The sequence below is a fragment of the Oncorhynchus mykiss genome, chromosome 21 (genome assembly GCF_013265735.2).
Source record: "Oncorhynchus mykiss isolate Arlee chromosome 21, USDA_OmykA_1.1, whole genome shotgun sequence".
Lineage (NCBI taxonomy): Eukaryota > Metazoa > Chordata > Actinopteri > Salmoniformes > Salmonidae > Oncorhynchus > Oncorhynchus mykiss.
This window is the reverse complement of record NC_048585.1, coordinates 48,251,364-48,273,952: the sequence shown is the minus strand read 5'-3', so window position 1 is coordinate 48,273,952 and position 22,589 is coordinate 48,251,364. Positions and strand designations below refer to the sequence as shown.

General features: G+C 43.0%; 1 protein-coding gene across 3 annotated transcripts in view; it reads left to right on the top strand.

Annotated features, from left to right (window-relative positions):
- LOC110500607 (inactive ubiquitin carboxyl-terminal hydrolase 53) overlaps window positions 1–18,427 on the top strand; it is a 52,848-nt gene extending 34,421 nt beyond the window's left edge. Inside the window, exons 13-19 of one of the 3 annotated variants that reach the window (XM_036958063.1) lie at window positions 154–300; window positions 4,057–4,867; window positions 8,094–8,161; window positions 14,933–15,002; window positions 15,213–15,994; window positions 16,216–16,319; window positions 16,402–18,427. In XM_036958063.1, coding sequence (XP_036813958.1) covers window positions 154–300; window positions 4,057–4,867; window positions 8,094–8,161; window positions 14,933–15,002; window positions 15,213–15,994; window positions 16,216–16,292 — 1,955 coding nt within the window. In that variant the 3' untranslated portion in view covers window positions 16,293–16,319; window positions 16,402–18,427. Of the gene's footprint in view, window positions 1–153; window positions 301–4,056; window positions 4,868–8,093; window positions 8,162–14,932; window positions 15,003–15,212; window positions 15,995–16,215 lie in introns of all 3 variants that reach the window. The other 2 variants (XM_036958064.1, XM_021578056.2) reach the window with 2 other exon arrangements.
- The last annotated feature ends 4,162 nt before the right edge of the window (window positions 18,428–22,589 follow it).

Sequence of the window (22,589 nt, the reverse complement as noted above, 5' to 3'; positions counted from 1 at the left end):
TGTTGGGATTAGAGGTACAGTAGAAAGGACTTTACCCCTTCGTGTTTGACGGCTTGTTCCTTTTGGTGTGTTGTCTATTGGAAGTCACTCTGTTTCTCAAAATGACTGAAATAGAATGTAGTCTAGAATGTGTTTCTTTCCCCTGTTGTGCAGTGAAGCTGGGCACCAGTGATCCTAAGAGCCGTCTGAAGGACATCTCCAGAGAGGTGGTCATGAAGGCAGGGGAGGTCCGGGGAATGCACTCCTCCAGGAGAGACCAGGACAGGACAGAGAGGAGGAGACAGGATGCCCGCTACCGAGGTATGACGCCACACACACACACACACACACACACACACACACAGTTTACATACACATGTCCTTGGTCGACGTAAATATCATAGAAGAGTGATATTGTCTTTAGGACAGCTGTTTTTTTAAGTTATGACATTTGTGTTTATGTAATTGTTGTATCGTGTGTGTCTATAGTTTTGTTCAATGTTGTGTTAGTGTATGTAAGTTGTTTTGTCTGAATCTTTGTTCACCCTGTTGCTGTTGGACAAGGTCTCTTGAAAACGAGATTTTAACTCCATGAAAAAAACCTGTATAAATAAAGGTTAAATAAAAACACGCGCGTACACACAGGGAGGAAAAGTAACTGCTATGAAATGATAGTGGCATTGCACTATGCATGTACACACACACACACACACACACACAAATGAAAATAGAAAATGATCCTTGACACAATGCTCTACACAGTACACATGCAATCCATCATTACCACCATAAAGATGCACAACAAACCAATGGTGCACTGGAATGGCCTACCAGGCAGGGTGGTTTGGGAGCAATGTGTCAGGATGGGGATCATGTCTCCCTCCCTTTTGAATCAGGCCCTTCCATGTACCGTTCTCTATTCTCTCACTATTGGATACTGTGGTAGAGTGTATACCCTGTTCTATTTGGATTCCTAGCTGCTGTCTGGAGGTGCTATTTCAATGTCTTGAGTGATCACACGACAGTGTTAGTAGAGTATGTGAGAGTAGGATCATAGAACTCCTGGCCCTGGACCCATATCGCTTATATATCTAGGCCAGCAAAAGAAATAAGGCAACATCTATGGCCACATGAGACCCACTACCACCCTCATATAGCCTACCTTCTCTCATCCAACCATAAGTAGTCCCTCAAAGGTGTTTTGGCTTCCTGTGTGTGTTGGTGGGGGACTTACAGGTAGATCGATGTGAAAACAATCTCTAAAATTGTTCATAAGAACGGATCTAGGATCAGCATACCCAAAGCCTAACCTGAACCATTGGAGGTAAATGCCAAATTGATCATAGGTCAGTGTCTAGAGGCAACTTCACCCCTTTCCTCCTTGGTCTCTAACCCTCTGTCGTATTTCTCTCACCTGTCCTGTCAATTACATTTCTGTGAATACCAAACGGGTTGGAAATAGGGGCAAGGTGATAGGAACTGAAATTGAACTAGCCCCCACAGCCACTGTGTTAGCACCAGGCTCACGTCCCATTATGATTGAATGCACCAGGCTAACAGAGGCTAGCATCATGGCTTTGATGAATGGTGAGGCTGGAGGTGAGCTAAAGTAAGTGGAATAAATCTATATATAATACTGCTCGTGCCCAGGCTAGCTCTCTTCAAAGGTACTTGATCGTTTTAGTTTCAAGTTTTAACGCTGTACACACGATCAGTTCCACTACCATATTTACAATATGCAGGGACACTGGAGTGATGGAGGTAGATATGTATAGGGGTAAGGTGACTAGGCATCGGGATATATGATAAACAGGGAGTGTGTGTGTTGGCGTGTCAGTGTGTGTAGGGCCCTATGAGTGTGCATAGAGACAGTGGGGAAGATAAAATACAAGGATCAACTTGGACAATCCGTGTAGCTATTTTGTTAGCTATTTAGCAATCTAATGGCTTGGGGATAGAAACTGTTCCGTAGCCTGTTGGTGTCAGACTTGGCGCACCAGTAGAGCTTGCCATGCGGAAGTAGAGAGAACAGCCCATGGCTTGGGTGCCTGGAATCTTTAACGATTTTCCGTCCCGTCACACTTGGGAAAATAGCAAAACAAGAAAGTTGGCATTCAGGTCAGATAGGGAGAGTTGGTGTCAATGGGAGACATTGGCTTCATTGCAAATGGCACCCTATTCTCTCTATAATGCAATACTTTTGACCACAGGGCTTTGGTAGTACACCATGTACGAAATTGGGCTCCATTTGGGATATTGCAGCTGGTGTTCCCATGACACGTTTCCCTCTTTTCATCTAGCACAGTGCAACTGTGTTGACATTTAGCACGACACGCATGTCGTGTTAGCATCGCTACACGCATAGTTAGACCGTCTTTGTCGCACATGTGTACACATGCACGCACGCACACACACAGCTGGACCAGTTCACAGAAACCCTTACATAGACGGACACAAGTGCACAAAATCACACATCAAATATCACACGAGTCTCTCACACACGCCATGTGAACAGGGCAAGTTACGGTCGAAGTGATTTAACCCTCGCGCTCCCCGTCAGCAGATTCCCTAGCCATAGCAACTTCGTCTCTCAGGGGAGGTTCCATCCTAAGGCGCTGTGGATTGTAACCTCTCATAACTCTCTCTGCACACCTGAGACCTCAGTGCAGGCTTCAATCCTAGACCACACGCCCTGTCATGCTATTAATTCATATTAATATGGGGATTTAGACACACTTTTATACCAGACCGCTTCCAGTTCTAAAATGTATATCCAGACCAGGACATATGTAGAATGTGTGGGAATCAAAACCCACAACCCTGATGTTGGAAGGACAATGCTCCACCCAACCGAGCCATTGGACCCGGTCATCCTAACGTTGAGTAATTGTCCCTTAGTGCGTCTTCTGTTAGAGCTCTTCAACAAAGAAGACTATCAGTAAATAAAGTTAGACGGAAATTAATATTTACCAAGTTAAGCTTACTGCCCACCTTACTGCATACACCTCCCCCTGAATAACATATCCCTGTACTGTTCCAGTGGAGATGTCCAGTCTAATCATATTTTTCGAAAGTGGCCGGCATGACTCGGTGTCCTTGAAAAACAAACACTCGTGTACACACACACACACACAAACACTATGTCCTCAAAGTCATACACATCTCCAGGCCACAGACTCCTCTATTCAAGGAGTCATGGACAGCCAGCAGGGAGTATGTATACAGGCACTGTATACAGACATACACACACGCACACGGCCACCTTTCATCATTAATATCTCCACAGATGTCACAGCGTGAGGTTGCTAACCATACTGCTATGCCACGGAGATGCACACGGTATCCCGGCGTCCATTATTTACACCTTCCTCTTGTCTACAGACGTACAACAGACCACGACGACCTCATTGTTCCCATACTCCACTACACCCCTACGGTCTTCCTTAGCAAACGCTGGCCTGGAATGACCTTGCCAAGTGCAACAATTCTGACTTTCAATGTGTCACACTACACTGGCATTTGGCATTAAGGGCGGCATTTTGGATACTATGCCAGCTCGATGGCAATGTTGGAATCAGCATTTCCCACGTGGAAAAAGAGACTTCTTAGCGACATCAACCAGAAAAGGTTATTTTCCTAAGAATTTTAAGGTCCTCTCCCTTCGCACCCTACTTTGGCCTCAGGTGAATTGATGCGACTCAGTGGCTTTTGTTTGCCCCTTTTTGGACAAGCCTTGGCGACTTTGTAATGACAGAGGTCGCCCAACGTGTTTATTTTGTAAGAAAACATGGAACAAATTTGTCTTGTCATGTGGAATAACAGCTTCTTGCAATGAAGCTCGAAATAGGTTTTGCTAGAGGATTTTCTACCTCATTGTAGCCAACAAATTGAAGAGGACAGCAGTTTTTAACATGTAGGATAAATTATCTTGGGCAATATCTGTAGAAAAAGCTTACCACATTCTTGTAAGTAGCAGACAGACTTCTAGGACAATGTCCTTACAAAATGTGTGTTCATGTCTTCCTAAACACTACACTTGAATAAATTCTCATAAAATTCCGCTTCTCTTTCCTTCAGATCCAATATCAGAGAGATACTCGCGCTCCGCCTCCCCGCCGGAGAATGGTTTCAAGCAGTACCTGGATACGCGCCTGTATGCCAGCCAGGGCAAAGGGCCCACCAGGACAGAGAGGGCCCCCCACTTTGGCGGCAGGTGCTCCTCTCACGAGGGGCCTCCTCACTCCCATTCCAGGGTCCAGGTACTACCAGCCCTGCCCAGCGGCAGCGAGGGCTCCGGTGGTAGCCATTACAGCCGGAGACTAGAGCAGCTTTCTAACGGCTACGACACGGACAGCAGCCAGGAATCGCGGGAGCGACCTGGGAGCCGGGAGGGCGGCCGTAACTCCAGCTCCAGCAGCAGTAGCAGCAGCAGGCCAAGTCGGCCATGGAAGCCCATGCGCGAGGTGCTAAACGTGGATAGTGTGATAAGCGGTGGTGGTGGAGGGAGTCAGGAGCAACGGCAGCACAGTCCCGACCGGAGACCCTCCAGCCAGGAGGTGGCGCCACCCTCCCAAGAAAGAGACAGGGAACAGGACTTCACATGGGGCGGGCACGAGGAACACAAGTCCAAGAGCCTGATGACCATCTACGAGGATGAGCAGCGGCCCGAGACGGGCGACAGCCGCAGTTCACTGGAGTCAGAGGGCAAGGACAGGTCAAAGGTCAGCACGCTGAAGGTGCACAGCGACAACTGGAAGATCCAGCGCACCGAGTCGGGATACGAGAGCAGCGACCGGCTTAGCAACGGCTCGGCCAACCTGGACTCGCCCGTGGTGGAGAATTTTACGTCCAAAGAGCTGAGGCCCAAACCTGAGGTACACCTGACAAGGTAAACAGGAGTGTTATTTTCTGTCTGCTGTTGATTCTCTTATAAGATCATTTGAAGCACTAAGACATTTAGTTAATATACAGTGCATTCGGAAAGTATTCATACCCCTTGACCTTTTCCACATTTTGTTACAGCCTTATTCTAAAATGGATTAAGTATTTTTTTCCCCTCATCAATCCATACACAATACCCCATAATGACAAAGCAAAAACTGTTTTTTAGAAATGTTTGCAAATTGAAATATCACATTTACATAAGTATTCAGAGCTTTTACTCTACTTTGTTGAAGCACTTTTGGCATCGATTACAGTCTTAAGTCTTCTTGGGTATGACGCTACAAGCTTGGCACACCTGTATTGGGGGAGTTTCTCCCATTTTCCTCTGCAGATCCTCTCAAGCTCTGTTAGGTTGGATGGGGAGCGTCGCTGCACAGCTATTTTCAGGTCTCTCCAGAGATGTTCGATCGGGTTCAAGTCCAGGCTCTGGCTGGGCCACACAGACATTCAGAGACTTGTCTCAAAGCCACTCCTGCGTTGTCCTGGCTATTTGTCTCGAAGCCACTCCTGTGTTGTCTTGGCTGTGTGCTTTGGATCGTTGTCCTGTTGGAAGGTGAACCTTCACCCCAGTAGAAGGTACTGAGCGCTCTGGAGCAGGTTTTTTTAATGTACTTTTCTCTGTTCATCTTTCCCTCGATCCTGACTAGTCTCCCAGACTCTGCCGCTGAAAAACATCCCCACAGCATGATGCTGCCACCACCATGCTTCACCGTAGGGATGGTGCCAGGTTTCCTACAGATGTGATGTTTGGCATTCAGGCCAAAGAGTCCAATCTTTGTTTATTCAGACCAGAGAATCTTTCTCATGGTCAGAGTCCTTTAGGTGCCTTGTGACAAACCCCAAGTGGGCTGTCATTTGCCTTTTACTGACGAGTCGCTTCCGTCTGCCCACTCTACCATAAAGGCCTGATTGGTAGAGTGCTGCAGAGATGGTTGTCCTTCTGGAAGGTTCTCCCAACTCAACAGAGGAACTCTGTCAGAGTGACCATCGGGTTCTTGGTCACCTCCCTGACTATGGCCCTTCTCCCCCGATTGCTCAGTTTGGCCAGGCGGCCAGGTCTAGGAAGATGCCACAGTGTTGGGGACCTTCAATACGGCATGTTTTGGTTCCCTTCCCCCAGATCTGAACCTTGACACAATCCTGTCTCTGAGCTCTACGGACAATTCCTTCGACTTCATGGCTTGGTTTTTGCTCTGACATGCACTGTCAATATGTGGGACCTTATATAGACAGGTGTGTGCCTTTCCAAATCATGTCCAATCAATCAAATGTACCATAGGTGGACTCCTATCAAGTTGTAGAAACATCAGGGGTGATCAATAGAAACAGGATGTACCTGTGCTCAATTTCAAGTCTCACAGCAAAGTGTTTGAATATTTATTTAAATATTATTTTTTTTTAAATCTGCATTTGCAAACATTTCTAAAAACCTGTCTTTGCTTTGTCATTATGGGGTATTGTGTGTAGATTGAGGATTTTTAAATTGATCAATTTTAGAATAAGGCTGTAATGTAACAATGGTGAAAAAGTCAAGGGGTCTGAATACTTTCTGAATGCACTGTATAGCCTACTTTTGGATTTTTCATTCTGTTCTATTCAGATATTTTTGAGATGCCTTTTATTCACTCCCTGCCTCGCTTCAGCTATAATCTCTTCACTACTCATGTTATGATTTGACTCAACTTCAAAATCTCTGCCATTTATGAATAATTAGACGGTGCAAACAACCCATTCTGAGACTTTTTTAAAATGTTATTTTTTTATACATACGTGCACACAGCAGAATCTACCGAGGTTATTGTGCTAGAGTCTTCAGTGTCGGCTCGCCAGTGTGTCTTGTTTGGCGATAATGATCCCAACTAGCTGACGACTGCTTTCTTCCCAAGAGGCACAGTCAATCGATGGGCAAACACCAGTCTGACCAAAATGCGTTATGCAATCCAGCGTCGATTGTCAATAGTGTAGTCATTATAACAAGATAGTACAATATGTTAATTCATCCCTATGTATATGATATAAATACCTTACTCAATGAGTGAATGATTTGTTTTCAATGTGTCAGTACTACGACTATATGGGACTATATACACTGAGTAAAAAAAAACATTAAGACACTTTCCTAATATTGAGTTGCACCACCTTTTGCCCTCAGAACAGCCTCAATTAGTCGGGGCATGGACTCTACAAGGTGTCAAGCATTCCACAGGGATGCTGGCCCATGTTGACTCCAATGCATCTCACAGTTGTCAAGTTGGCTAGATGTCCTTTGGGCGGTGGGCCATTCTTGATACACACAAACTGTTGAGCGTGAAAAACCCAGCAGCGTTGCAGTTCTTGACACAAACCGGTGCGCCTGGCAACTACTACCATACCCCGTTCAAAGGCACTTAAACATTTTGTATTTCCCATTCACCCTCTGAATGGCACGAATACACAATCCATGTCTCAAGGCTTAAAAATCCTCCTTTAACCCATCTCCTCCCCTTCATCTACACTGATTTGAAGTAGATTTAACAAGTGACATCAATAAGGGATCATAGCTTTCACCTGGATTCACCTGGTCAGTCTGTGTCATGGAAAGAGCAGGTGTTTATAATGTTTTGTACACTCAGTGTAGGTACTTTACTTGACCAAGAAATCCATGTCAAAATCTGTAAGTGAAATCTCTAAAAGGCCTTAATGTACGTAGATAATCTCTTTACATGCGTCTGTAGATCACTGCACTTTATTGCTAGTTGATTTCAAGAGGTGATAGTGCCACACTTATAGCCTATTGTATTGACACCCTTCAATTCAGTGCTCCATTCCTGTTAGGGCACAATTAGTATTGACTCTTCTCAGTCACCTGAATTCACCAATGCACCAAACTGAGAGAGAAATGGATGTGAGCCATGCATGGACTAAAATAAAAAAGCTGTTTTGTAGATTTAGTATCAGATTACTCATTAATAAATCATTCACAGAACAAAGTAGTGTGGAGTGGGATCTGGGTGGGTGGGGGTGTTATTTCTGTGTTTACTCTAGCAGTTTAGATACAAAATAATCTCTTTTAAAAGGTTGGAAAAACCTGCATGTGGAGAGATGCCATACAATGGGACATGCATAGAAAGAAAGGCCTTTGTCATGTGGTGTCAGCATTGACTCAGCCCTGCCCAATTTGTGAATTTCAGGGATCCCTTCCCTCGCCGGAGAGGTGACGACTCCAAGACTGACATATTGCACTCCTCTTTCTCCTATGGTAAGCACTACAGGGTAAAGTTTCCCCTACAGTAGGTACAGATCTAGGATCCGCTTTCCCTCCAAACACTGGTAATTCACCATTAGTTGTCCGGCCTTCCCATGATGCTTTGTGCCAGTTGCCTTTCGGCTCTTCACGTACACGACTCCTTATTTGTTTTGCTAGTTTTGTACACCTGCTTCTCAGGTACTTTTTAATGATGTTGTCCTTGTTTGTTAGTTCTCAGAAAAGCCATCTGGCAAAATTCTCACTTTTACCCAAAAAATTATTAAATGAGGCAGCTGTCCTAATTTCAAGTCAATATTTTGGTGACCTAGATGAGACCTCATTTAGACTAAATGGATTGTTGTGTATAAGAGGCAGCTGAACCTTTCCGATGGTAGGAAATATATTTTTCTGTCAGCCACTATGTCTGATATGGAGGGAAGGAAGACTGGTGGAGTCATTATCATCAGAGAATGATAATCTTTGTCATTAGGTCCTAAAGTTTAATTTCCCCCGATAAGTTTAATGTGCAGTATAAGGTCTAGCGATATTAAGAAACGCCTCTCTGTAATTTCCTTGATTTATGGTCCCATCAGTTGTGCTAAGGTCATAGCCCAATGGTGGAGATTCTGTAAGGAAGCACATGTGAGACCGATTCCTCATTTACTGGATCTGACCTTTTCCAGAGGAAAGTTTGTGTTCGGTGCAGTGCACAGAGTAATATGATGTGTCCTGCCCTGAACAATGCATGTATGAACTTGAAAAGTGGTGTGGAGAGGGGTGAACATCAATGTAAAGTGTTTTTGAACACTTAATCAACCAGTTTCAAAGAGAAGTAGAACAAATCACTAATTCCTGTGTCGGATTGACGATAAAAAGCAACCATCTTTTAGTACACATTTTTTTTCCAGAATAAAAGCCAGGTTTACAACTAGCTATAATAGCTATTTTTTTGCCCCCAGACAGGATAAAGGGAGATTAGCTGACATGAATAGCCGCAGGGTGGTTCGCCGCTCAGTCTAAGGGTGAGAACGTCTAAACGAGTAAAAGGTGCATGACAGCCCGCTTTGAGTTTGCCAAAAGGCACCTAAAGACTCTCCGACCTTGAGAAACAAGATTGAACTCTTTGGCCTGAATGCCAAACCTCACGTAGAAACTGAATCTTAGCAGTCGACTCCTAGCCGAATCGAATCTCGAGAGGATTTGAGGACCATTGCTGGCAGCAGCGCAGCTCTGTTGTGAATTCATGTTTATTTTTATTAATTTTTCTATCCGTTTTAAGCGAAAACTGGTATAAAAAAAATGGCAGGTTAAACGTTAAGATTGTTTTTCTCCATTTGTTACATCCCTAGCTCAGACACCCCTTACATATACTCTCTGATTTTCATCACATGTTCCCACTGTCTGACCCATCTATTCCACCAGAGAAAAAACATTGTTTTGTAATGCTCCAATCTATGGCAGCCTTTTAAACACCCGTCACCAATTCTCAGAATTGAAATCCATGGAGTTTGTCCTTACAGAGCAGGGATGATGAGCGAGCTTGCGGGGGCCTCCCAGCTGTGCCCAGCTGAGCAGAAAATGCCACGACCGGGCCTGTCAGAAGGTGGAATTCCCTCATGCACATAAATAAAATGCCATTGTCTGTGGCACCAAATATTTTCTCCTCCCCTCCTTTTATTGTGTCCCTTCTTGATAACAACGAATGGGGTGAATGCGAGGTCTCAACCAATGTTTACAGAGGGATGGTGGGTTGGTTTTATGTAAGTTTGGTGAGCTGACTAATTGAAGCGGAAAAGGGTAGTGTTTTGTCGGCCCTGTGCTAGCCCTTGAGCGTCTTTGTATGCAGAGCAATCCATATGGAAATACTCCCTGGCAAGGAAACACATGCTTTTAAGCCTTGATGTATTTTTCACCGCTGGAATTTCTGTTCCCCTGCTTTCCCCCCATTTTTTTTACTTAAACTTGAACTTTTAGCAGTTTTTCATTTGAAAACAGTGGTGACCAATGAAATGGATGTAAATATTTTTTGTAGCTTATGCACACACAGTAGGACTACAATAGAATCAATTGATCTAATTGTTCCGGCACCATGTTGATTCATTGCCTTGCACTTGGCTTCCGTGATATTTTTCTGTAACAAAATGTCATATTTCCGATATGGTGCTGATATGTATTTTTATTGGATACTGTGATTTTATTGAGATTCGATGTCCCAAACATATTGTTCAACCATATGTCTGCTGCAGAGGGACAAGAGAGAGCCAGGAGGAAACACATTTTGATCAGTCATGGAAATAAATGCTGAAAACAACTTGTCTCCCTATAAGATTGAGAACAAGCTATGAATGGAGCTTTGGTACAGGTAAAGCCAATTGGTGCAAAAAATAATATAACAATATTGTCGATACAATATATTATTAAAAATAATATCCCGATAGCTACCTATTGATTTTGTTCCCCCATCACTACTTGTTGATAACTTGAGTGTTCGATGTTGTCACTCTATTTGTGCCTGGGATGTTGCCACTGCTCCCTACCATTTGCAAATTGTATTGACAAGCTACAGTGTTTTGAAGTCAATTTGTCAGGAGTTCAGCTGTGCTACTCTGGCCTGGGCTTGTGCTGCAGATAGGTCTGAGTAGATTCCAGAGGTCCATCAGAGGCTAAAATCCTTTTTAAAAGCACATGGGGTGTGGGTGGGAGAATAGATGGCAAAACAATAAAAAAAAAATAATCTAAGATGTAAATCGTAAACACCATTTTAGAAACCACAAACCTTTGTTTTGTCTGGATATACAGTGTTACGTCTACAAACAACAGTAATAAAAGTTGAGAACGTGGATGTCTCTCTTCTGGAACAGTCATCCAGATATTGCCCACCCAAATGACAGCGCTATATTCCCTGTTGCCGGTATGCCAGCCTAACCACAGTGTACTAAAATGGATGCAATGCCTTTAGAGAAGGCGTTCTGTGTGTGTGTGTGTGTGTGGCTTCGAAAGGTCACGGCCACTGGGGGGGAGATAAAGTCCAGCCGCTTCAAACAGCCATATCCAAGCAGTAAATCATGCCCTCACTTGATTTACTCGGATTGGCTCCCGCGGTTCCCCAGACGCTTGTCTGGAGACCATAGTCACACGCTCTGCAGTGCTAACTGTTGTTTTGCTATCGTGTTAGCACAACATCCCTAATGCTGCCTGAATATGCCCCCTTAGACGAAATATGGACCTCTCTGAAATGTCACCATTTATTAGATGTCAATAAATACTCTTGTTTTTTTTTGTCCCCTGATCACTTCGATCACCATCAGTTCACATGTAGATTGATCGAAAGCTCTACATTTTTACCATGGTTAACTTTTTTTCTCCTCCCATAATTGATTCGCACTAGAAACTGAATTGCAATGTGAATGCAAGTATGATTGATGTTGTGGATTTTGAAGGACTGCAGATCAGCAGAAAACCCTGAGGTCTACAAATCTTGGCTCTGCAATCTTAAAATTGAAACGTCTGACATTGCCTCATTTTGCTGCATCAACACAGCTACTTAAGACGTTAAAAGAGCTGTCAACATTCTGGTGTTATCATAAAAAAAACAGAGGTTGGAGTTCGTGATGACACGTTTGACACGTTTCACAAAGATGCTGAGCTATGATGGTAGAGCATTTGAAACAAAATGATATCACTACTGTGATTTAGTAAGATGATGATTTGATTGGCTTTCGGCACATGAGAAGGTGTCCTTTTCGGCTGCTCTGTGTAGTCCCATTCGCTGAAATGGGATCAGCGATTTAGGTCCACAGAAATGGTACCTTCAAAACCCTCACCGCTGGAACACAACACTGAATGACGTACACGCAAACACCAGAGGCCATAGTCAATCAAAGAGAGTAACTGGTTTTCAAAGTGTATGTTCTCCATCTGGATTCATCCAGTAAACAAAGGTGTTTTAAGTGTCGTTGTGAGGACATTTAGTATATATTAGCGGTTTTGATTCAATAAGGACCCAAGCTTACACATATTGTTTCTTATGCCAGCACAAGCAACTTAATGCAACAGTTGTTCCTTAATGCAACTATACAATTGAATTTGTGGTGCCCCTAACTTCTAGGAAATTAACCAAAACCACATGAATTTATTAATGCACCCTACCTAAATTACTTTGTGGGTCTCTAATGGTTATATTTGTAACACTAAGGGAAAAGTGCACCACAATGCTATTAGTGACCCCAACTCTGCCGTTAATCACTTAAGAGATTATTCAGCCATTGATTAATATCTAGTCTGATTGCTGATGTCTGAAACATTTTTGTGATTTTAAAGTGCGACGAGGCATCTCTGTAAGCAGTGACCGCAGCCGCCTCTTTGTTATACAGCAGCTACTCTCCCCAGTCCCTCAAGTTTTCTCTTGGCAACAGCTCACAACACCGTAAAGAAGAGGATTTGCTACAGTAAGGCCCAATGTAGTGGAGGGCTGTAAACTGCATCCTCGCTTTGTTTTTCATATTCGTATTGTTTGGGTTGCTTGTCCACATTACAAATCAACAGCGTCAAATTGAGAATCGCCACCCGGACTTTAGCGGCTTAAAAACATGCAGCGTTGGGAGGGGAGGGAGAGAAAAAAAGAATGAAAACAGAGCCTGGACTCTGGAGTCCGATCCCAGCGTAATCATAGCATGCCAGCAGAAGGGATTTAGACAGTAATGCTCCTGTGGAGAGTGCAAAAAAAAAAGGAAAGTGAGAAAGTCGAGTGTGCTGACGCGCCACAGATATCCTAAGCCACTCGCTCACCTCTCCAACCCAGTCAGCTGTTCAAAGCCCGACACAGTGCTGCAAACACACCCACCTTGTCAGTGTGCTTATATACTGAACAAAAATATATATGTAAATTGTTGGTCACATGTTAGAACTGAAATAAAAGATCCCAGACATTTTCCATATGCACAAGATTATTTCTCTCAAATGTTGTACACATATGTGTTTACATCCCAGTTAGCAAGCATTTCTCCTTTGACAAGATAATCCATCCACCTGACGGGTGTGGCATATCAAGATGCTGATTAAACAGCAGGATCATTACACAGGTGCACCTTGCGCTGGGGACAATAAAAGGCCACTATAATGTTAAGTTTTGTCACACAACACCGTGCCACATGTCTCAAGTTGAGGGAGCGTGCAATTGGCATGCTGACTGCAGGAATGTCCACCAGAGATGCTGCCAGAGAATGTAATGTTAATTTCTCTACCATAAGCCACCTCCAATGTCATTTTAGAGAATTTGGCAGTACGTCCAACCAGCCTCACAACTGCAGACCACGTGTAACCATGCCAGCGCAGGACCTCACCAGCGGGATCGTCTGAGACCAGCCAGTCTGTCAGCTGATGAAATTGAGTTTGCACAACCGAAGAATTTCTGCCCAAACTGTCAGAAACCGTCACAGGGAAGCTCATCTGCATGCTCGTCTTCCTCACCGGCGTCTTGACCGCAGTCCGGCGTCGTAACCGACTTCAGTGGGGAAATGTTCACCTTCGGCGGCCACTGGCACGCTGGAGATATGTGCAATTCACAGATGAATCCCTCTTTCAACTGTAACGTGCAGATTGCAGACCGTGTGTATGGCATCTTGTGGGAGAGTGGTTTGCTATTGTCAATGTTGTGAACAGAGTGTCCCATGGTGGGGTTGTGATATTGGCAGGCATAAGCTACGGACAACGAAAACAACAGTTTTGGGCCATTCATCCATCGCTGTCACCTCATGTTTCAGCATGATAATGCACTGCCCTATGTTGCAAGGATCTGTATACAATTCCTGGAAACTGAAAATGTCCCATTTCTTCCATGGCCTGTATACTCACCTGACATGTCACCCGTTGAGCTTGTTTGGGATGCTCTGGATCTCGCCAATATACAGCAACTTCGCACAGCCATTGAAGAGGAGTGGGACAACAGTCTACATGCCACAATCAACAGCCTGATCAACTCTATGCGAAGGAGATGTCGTGCTGCATGAGGCAAATGGCGGTCACACCAAATACTGACTGGACTTCTGATCCACGCCTCTACATTGTTTTAAAGGTATCTGTGAACAACCGATGCATATCTGCATTCCCAGTCAAGTCAAATCCATAGATTAGGGCCTAATGAATTTATTTCAATTTACTGATTTTCTTATGAACTGTAACTCATTCAAATCTTTTAAATTGTTACATGTTGCGTCTGACTTTGCGTTAGCAGGGATTAGCATCGTTAACCTGAAGGCAAGCAAATGGGCATCGGCTTGGTACTTCAGCTCTTGCTCCCTTTGAGGGGCCTCAGCCTCGCTCATGCCGGGTCAGACAGTGGTACACAGGGGGCCCGGGGGTACTCTACCAGACTGCCACTCTACTTTGATACCTATTCCCCCAGCACCTGGCTAGGCTCTTAACATGACCCCAGTTAGATAACATGTCTGTGCTAGAGACAGGCAGGAGAACTCTGTGACCCTGTTCGAACATGGGATCAAAGCAGAGGCACAGCAATATGAGTGGTTTGTGTGTGTCAGTGAGGGTAAGGTTTGACAATGTATTTAAAGTCATTTTTGGTACTTGATTCAGAATAGGGCAGTGTTGTTTCTAAGTGTTTTGGGCTAAGCGTTTTTGTTTGTTTTGTATGTTTTACTAGATATAGAGGAACATATGCCAACTATAATCACTCTTACAATAGCAATAAATTCATACCTTATGTCAAATGCTTTAGCAAATTTGTCGCAATTGACCAAATCTAATGAATGTATTAATCTATTCCAGGTGAACACCCAGCAAAGTTTCCAGACCTGCAAGATGCACATCTCCTAAAATTGAGTCCAAGTTCCCAAAGGTAAAGCACGATCATTGTACTAGTTTCAGTAGAGTGAAAGGTTTCTTTCTTTTGATTATTTACTATAACTGGAAAGTAATGGAAACAATTGACCCATTTTGATGTGCCAGTATTGATGCTTGTGATAAAGTATTACATCTTATTCTGGATAGACTGTTTTCCTTCAAGTTTGAAAATATATTGATGTATGTCCTATTCTCCTTGCGGCAGAAGAAGAGCCTTCAGATATACGCATGGGACTCTGGAGAGGACGGAAGGTCTGGATGATGAGCAGGAGGATAACATCGATGGCAGCCCCAGCCCGGTCAGCCCTATCCCCCCATACCTGCCCAAGACCAGCAGCTCAGAGTGGAACAGCTATGATGACCTCGCCGGCTCCTTCTCCGAACAGGAAGAGACCAAGGCCCTGGTAACCAAAGACCGCTCCCCCCAGCCCCACTACCACATCCTGACCCCACTTCTCCCTCCCAAGACCAACGTCCACCGGTTGACAGACCAGTCGGGGTTCCGCGCTCCCCAGCTCCAGGAGCCCATTTGCACAAGCGCCAGGAACGAGGCCAAAAACAGGCTGATACTCTCCCAAACCATCCTCCGCAGGTGGATTGAGACACCCGTCGAGCACAAGCTCTCATCGGACGCTAGCTCCAAGTCAGGCTCGTCGGACCAGGACCGGAACGATCTGTCGGCCAGTGAGAGCGGAGAGGAGAAGGTTCCCAGTTCAATGCCAGGGGACGACACGGACGACCTAGACTCCCCGGTGACAGGGGATATGGTTCTACCTATGGGCCTCCCCACCACCTACTTCTCTGTGGACAATTGTATGACAGACACATACCGCGCAAAATACCACCAGAGGCCCGCCCTGCACATGATGACGAACGCTAAAGGCGGGGAACAACACATGTCGTCTGGTGAGAGCGACCTGGGAGAGGGAGGCCTCCCCATCCCAGATTCCCAACCTACAGAGCCCCCCAAGAGCCAGCCTGAATCAGGTAACTGGAGCTCTCTGTAGATAATTTGCCACGGAAAGTGGAAGACACTTGGAGCCCTAGTTGTTTGTGGTCATACCCATGTCACCATTTGTGGTTTTAATGTGACCAAAGTGAAAGCATGTTTTCTACTATAGATTTTTTGGGTCATCAATAAATGTTATAAAAACTTTAATTGGAAGTCTATTACAGGGGTGAATAATATATGTTCCTGTCTTTTGCAGGTTACTACTCCAGTAAAACTATAGCTAAATGGAATCCTGTAACACCCAAAGGACTTGATGAACATGGGTTTCTATGATGGAAATTCTACTGTTGAAGGGGCCTGGTACGAAAGCCACAGTAATAAAAAATGTAATCTCCTTCTACAATTTTTGAATCCTCTTACGGTGATGCTTATTTGCTTGTAGAGATGTCATATCAGAAGACAGACATACATCTGGAATGCCAAAGAGATTGGTAACTCCCAGAGGCAGTAAAAGTCTGAAGAGTACTCTTCAGTTCAGCAGTAGTCTCAGGAGTCTTACGCCATGCCTGCACACCGGTCTTCATGTGATTGGGATTGTGGCCACTAGATGGCAGCAGCAGTAATTGTGGATTTGCACAGTAGAAAGCCAAAAATAAATTACAAAAGAGGATCCAAACCTAGGATGGTTCTTGGTCGATGCAGGGACCTGCTCGAACTTACTTCCAAGGTCATTCACAGGTTGGCTCACTGAAGAATGTTTCCCACGAAACCACTTTTCCCCTCCAGAGATGATCAAATAAACTACATGTAACAATGACAATAACTCATCTCTAACCAATTTACACTTTAGCCAGAAAATCTATGAAATGCTTGTATTTGTTTCTCAAATTAGTCATTTCATTGTTCTACAGTGACTGCGCAACCTCTGCCTATGTAACAATGTAACAAGGTGAGGTAAATATGCCTTGAGCAGGTTTTTTACTTTTAATGTCCAGTGTTGATGCAGTCATGGAATAAGGGAGATTCAGTTTGTGTGCACTTATGCATTGTTTTTGTAGGAGCACTACTTTAAAATAAGTCCCAAGGGTCCCCCTATGTGGCCACAGAGGAACCTACTCTTGGGTGAATCTGTTCCAGTCCGAGGTTGAATGAGTGTTTTTAAAGGCCCAGTGCAGTCAAACTTGCTTTTCCTGTGTTTTATACAGTATATATTTCCACACCGAGGTTGTGAAATTGTGAAAATTATATTACAATTTTAGTGTAAAAGCTGTTTGAAAAGAATGCCTGAAATGTCAGCCTGTTGTGGTGAGACTTGAGTTTTGACATGCCTGTTGACATCACCAGGAAGAAATTAGTTGATTGACCAGTTCAAAAGAGTTCCAAACCTCTGCCAATAACAGCTAGTTTTCAGTTTCCCACTCCCCACTCAGCACTCCCATAAGGTCCTATCAAAATTCTTGCTTGAGAAATTGCTCTTTCCTAAGAATCTTTTTTTTTTTTTTTTACATTTTAATTGAAAACAAATCACAGTAAAGTACTTAATTAATTTTATATTGAGATAAAAACAGCTACTTGTTAGGAGAGAAGCATCTCAAGTCATTGGTATCTGGCGTATGTTCTAAGCTGCCTTTTTAACCCTGCCATCCCAGGGGTGTATTCACTAGGAACCAAATGGATGAAACGGGGAGTGACTAACCCGAACTTGTTCAATAAGAAACACTCATTTTTGTTAAATGGTTTGCACTAACAAATACACCCCTGACAATTCGCTGCTGTGTTTTGTATGGCTTTCTATCCCCAGTTCAGATCGCCTCTCACACTCCTTTCCAGATATAAGCCTCATTGTTCGCTCTTTTAATGTTTCTCCTGTCACATACTGGGGCAGTGTGTTATAGGTACGTTACTTTTCATGTTGTTAAACCATGCTTCTGTGTATTTGTCTCCTGGGTCAAACACGTGTCAAATTCAGTTAGATGTTCCTGTACAATGGAACCAATTGAATTTGTTCCAAAAGTCTAAACTCCAAGCTAAATCCAACCCACCTCAAACTTGTAAGTATTTGAAATATGAATTTGACCCAGGTCTGTTTGATTTACCAAAACCTCAAGAATGGATTGATTACTGGATGTAACGATTTTAAGAGTGAGGTAAATGAAGTAGAAAATTCCCGCTTTTCTGCAGGTATTGTTCTAGTTTGACCCAGAGATTATCACAACATTGCCTACATGCTATGTCATTTTTTTTCATGGCGGACCATTCTAGTGATGCTGTAAGAAAGTAATTTTTGTTGTAAATGTTTTAATATATTGCTCGGCAGACTTCACTGCACAGTGCCTTTCTAGTTTTTTATGTCAAGTTGAAATAGGAGCTGTCATTTGTACAATATGTAATTTTTCTAGATGTTTTTTTTAACATTCAATTTCATTTTTGATTAATAATTGTTTAATAAATAATTATATTTAACCATAGCCATGTCCAAGTTTTCTAAACCAGTTATTCTCATATAACATTAATGTACATAATTCTAATATCCATAATTATAGATAGACTACTTGGGGTAAATATAATCTCTGCAAACCTGAATCTAAATCTCACAAATGTATTTTATGACTGCCTGAACACAAAAGATAAGGGTAAATGTAATCAAACCAGTCTACAAAGATATAAACAAAAAAAGAAACATACTCTCTGTCAACTGCATTTTATTTTCAGCTAATTTAACGTGTAAATATTTGTATGAACATAAGATTCAACAACTGAGACATAAGCTGAACAAGTTCCACAGACATGTGACTAACAGAAATTGAATAATGTGTCCCTGAACAAAGGAGGGGGGGGTCAAAATCTAAAGTAAGTCAGTTTCTGGTGTGGCCACCAGCTGCATTAAGTACTGCAGTGCATCTCCTCATGGACTGCACCAGATTTGCCAGTTCTTGCTGTGAGATGTTACCCCACTCTTCCAAGGCACCTGCAAGTTCCCGGACATTTCTGGGGGGAATGGCCCTAGCCCTCACCCTCCGAGCCAACAGGTCCCAGACGTGCTCAATGAAATTGAGATCCGGGCTCTTCGCTGGCCATGGCAGAACACTGACATTCCTGTCTTGCAGGAAATCACACACAGAATGAACAGTATGACTGGTGGCATTGTCATGCTGGAGGGTCATGTCAGGATGAGCCTGCAGGAAGGAGACCACATGAGGGAGGAGGATGTCTTCCCTGTAACGCACAGCGTTGAGATTGCCTGCAATGACAAGCTCATGATGCTGTGACACACCGCCCCAGACCATGATGGACCTTCCACCTCCAAATTGATCCCGCTCCAGAGTACAGACCTCGGTGTAACGCTCATTCCTTCGACGATAAACTCGAATCCGACCATCACCCCTGGTGAGGCAAAACCGGGACTCGTCAGTGAAGAGCACTTTTTGCCAGTCCTGTCTGGTCCAGCGACGGTGGTTTTGAGCCCGTAGGCGATGTTGTTTCCGGTGATTTCTGGTGAGGACCTGCCTACAAGTCCTCAGTCCAGCCTTTCTCAGCCTATTGTGAACAGTCTGAGCACTGATGGAGGGATTGTGCGTTCCTGGTGTAACTTGGGCAGTTGTTGTTGCCATCCTGTACCTGTCCTGCTCGTGTGATGTTCAGATGTACTGATCCTGTGCAGGTGTTGTTACGCGTGGTCTCCCACTGCGAGGACAATCAGCTGTCCGTCCTGTCTCCCTGCAGCGCTGTCTTAGGCGTCTCACAGTACGAACATTGCAATTTATTGCCCTGGCCACATCTGCAGCCCTCATGCCTCCTTGCAGCAATCCTAAGGCACGTTCATGCAGATGGTCAGGGACCCTGGGCATCTTTTTTTGGTGTTTTACAGAGTCTGTAGAAAGGCCTCTTTAGTGTCCTAAGTTTTCATAACTGTGACCTTAATTGCCTAGCGTCTGTATGCTGTTAGTGTCTTAACGACCGTTCCACAGGTGCATGTTCATTTAATTGTATATAGGTTCATTGAACAAGCCTAGGATACAGTGTTTAAACACTTTACAATGAATATCTGACTTTACATGTACTGGAAGAGTAAATAGGAAGGCAACAGTAAAATTATACAAGGAGTTAAGTGAAGTTAGTGCAGTGAAAAACTAGATTTTTCCGTGTTTTAGATTTCTACACTATGATGATGGAATAACACATTGTGATAATGAACTTTTAGTGTAACGAGCTGTTTGAAAAGACCAACTATTTTGAGGTTTTTGGACCCCTTGGTGACATCACTCCAATTAGGCCCCTCAGACCACTCCCAGACAGTCCTGGCAAAAATGATTGCCTGAGAAGTAGCATTTTTCTAAGAAGCTATTTAGTAAAACATTTTTTTAAACCGTTTTAATTGAAAACAACCACAGCAAGGTACTTAATTGTAACCCAGAAATGATTTGATATTGAGAAAAAAATGCTGCAATGAACTTAAGTGATTCATGGAGAACAAGAGGCTTAGCCATGGAGGCTTGGAAACGTGAAGCTCTGCTACCATCTAGATGAAGGTAAGCCCCGGAGGAAGAGGAACATAAACCGGGCCTATAGAAAGTCTACACCCCCTTGAACTTTTTTTCACATTTTGTTGCATTACAGAGTGAGATTAAAATAATTATTGTATTTTTTTTTTGGTCATTGATCTACACAATACTGTTAAAGTGAAAATACAATTCTACAGATGTTTTTTTTTTATGTATAATTTAATTTAAAAACAAATTATAGTTGATGCATAAGTATTCACCCCAAGCCTAAATTAGCTCAGAAGTTAAATCTAGTTTAACAAATTATATTGGCTAAATCTGTGAAATAGTAAGAGTTGATATCATTTCTTTATGACTACCCCATCTTATGTCCCACAAATACAGTACAACATCTTTAAGGTCCCTCAGTCAAGTATTGAATTTCAAGCACTAATTTAATGACAAGGACCAGGGACCTTTTCGAACGCCTCAAAGAAGGGAAGTGATTGGTAGTTGGGTAACAATAGAAATCAGACATTGAATATATATTAAGCATGGTCCAGTTAATAATTATACTGTGGATGATGTATGAAACCACCCAGACATGTCAAAGATGCTGTTGTCCTTCAGAGCTGAGCTACAGGACAGGAATGAGGCTATTGGTGATTTTGAAATGGCTACAGAGTTCAATGACTGTGATGGGACAACTGAAGATAGATCAACAACATTGTAGTGACGCCACAATAATGACCTAAATCACAGAGTGAAAAGATTAATACAAATATACAGAATACAAATATTCCAAAACATGCATAAGTATGCAACAAGGCACAAATGTATTACACTTTTTGGCCAAAATGCAAAACCTTATGTGTTGTGTTGGATTTCCCCAAGCATAACTTAGTAACTGTCTCCTTATTTTCAAGCACAGTGATGGCTGCATTATATTATGGGTATGCTTGACAGGAATGTTTTAGGATGACAAGAAACAGGATGAAGCTAAGCACAGGCAAAATCCTAAAGGAAAAGCTCCTGAGTCTACTTTAAACCAGAGACTGGGAGAGTAATTCACCCTTCAGCAGGACAAACCTACAACACAAAGCCAAATCTACACTGGAGTTGCTTACCAAGAAGACAGTGAATGTTCCCGAGTGGCCAAGTTATAATTTTGATTTAAATGTGTTGGAAAATCTATGGCGAGACTTGAAAATAGCCATCCATGATCCCCAACTCCTTGACAGCACTTAAATCATTTTGTGAAGAATAATGGGCAAATATTGCACAATACAGGTGTGCAAAGCTCTTATGAGACTTACCCAATAAGAGTTACAGCTGCAATCACTGTCAAAGGTGTTTCTAACATGTATTGACCAGGGGGGTACTTATCTAATCAAGTTGTTTTGTTTTCCATTAATCTTTGAAAAAATAAATGTTTATAAAACATTGACAAAAAAAGACAAACCAATTTTAATACCACTTTAATCACAATAAAGTGTGAAGAAATTCAAAGGGATGTAAACTTTCTATAGGCAGTGTATCTATAGAGTGTAGAGTACAGAGTCACCTAAAGTGTATATTGGTTTACTACTTTCCAAAAATCTAAAAGCATTGGACTGGAGGAGGCATACCATATATATATAGATATAGATATATAGATATATAGATATATATTTTTTTTTTCATATAATAGAGTTTGTCCGCACAAAAATGTTTACACCACCATTGCGATTATTTATGTACATAATAATTATGTTGTATCACAAATCACAAATGGCTGTAAATCGGCTGTAAACGAAAGAGGACTTTAGTACACGACTGGTGACCTCTATAGATCCTCAAATGATGACATGTTCAGCGAATGTTGCCGACGTGCACTCCTAAGGACATTGCACCATCTTGTGGCGTTAATGGGACTGACAACCTTGTGCATAAAGACGGTAGCTCCATGCATTTACCACAAATGCCTAATTTTGCCGCATTGTAAATTGCTCTACGTTGCTCTTTTTTAAAATGGTCATTAGCACAGTATACCTGATCCCAATGTTTGCTTCAAGACATCAGCAATTAAAATATTGTGTTGTTGATTGTGCTGATTTAACCGTGTCGTGCGCCATAGTTTCAAAACTCAATGGATCGTCCTAAAGGAATG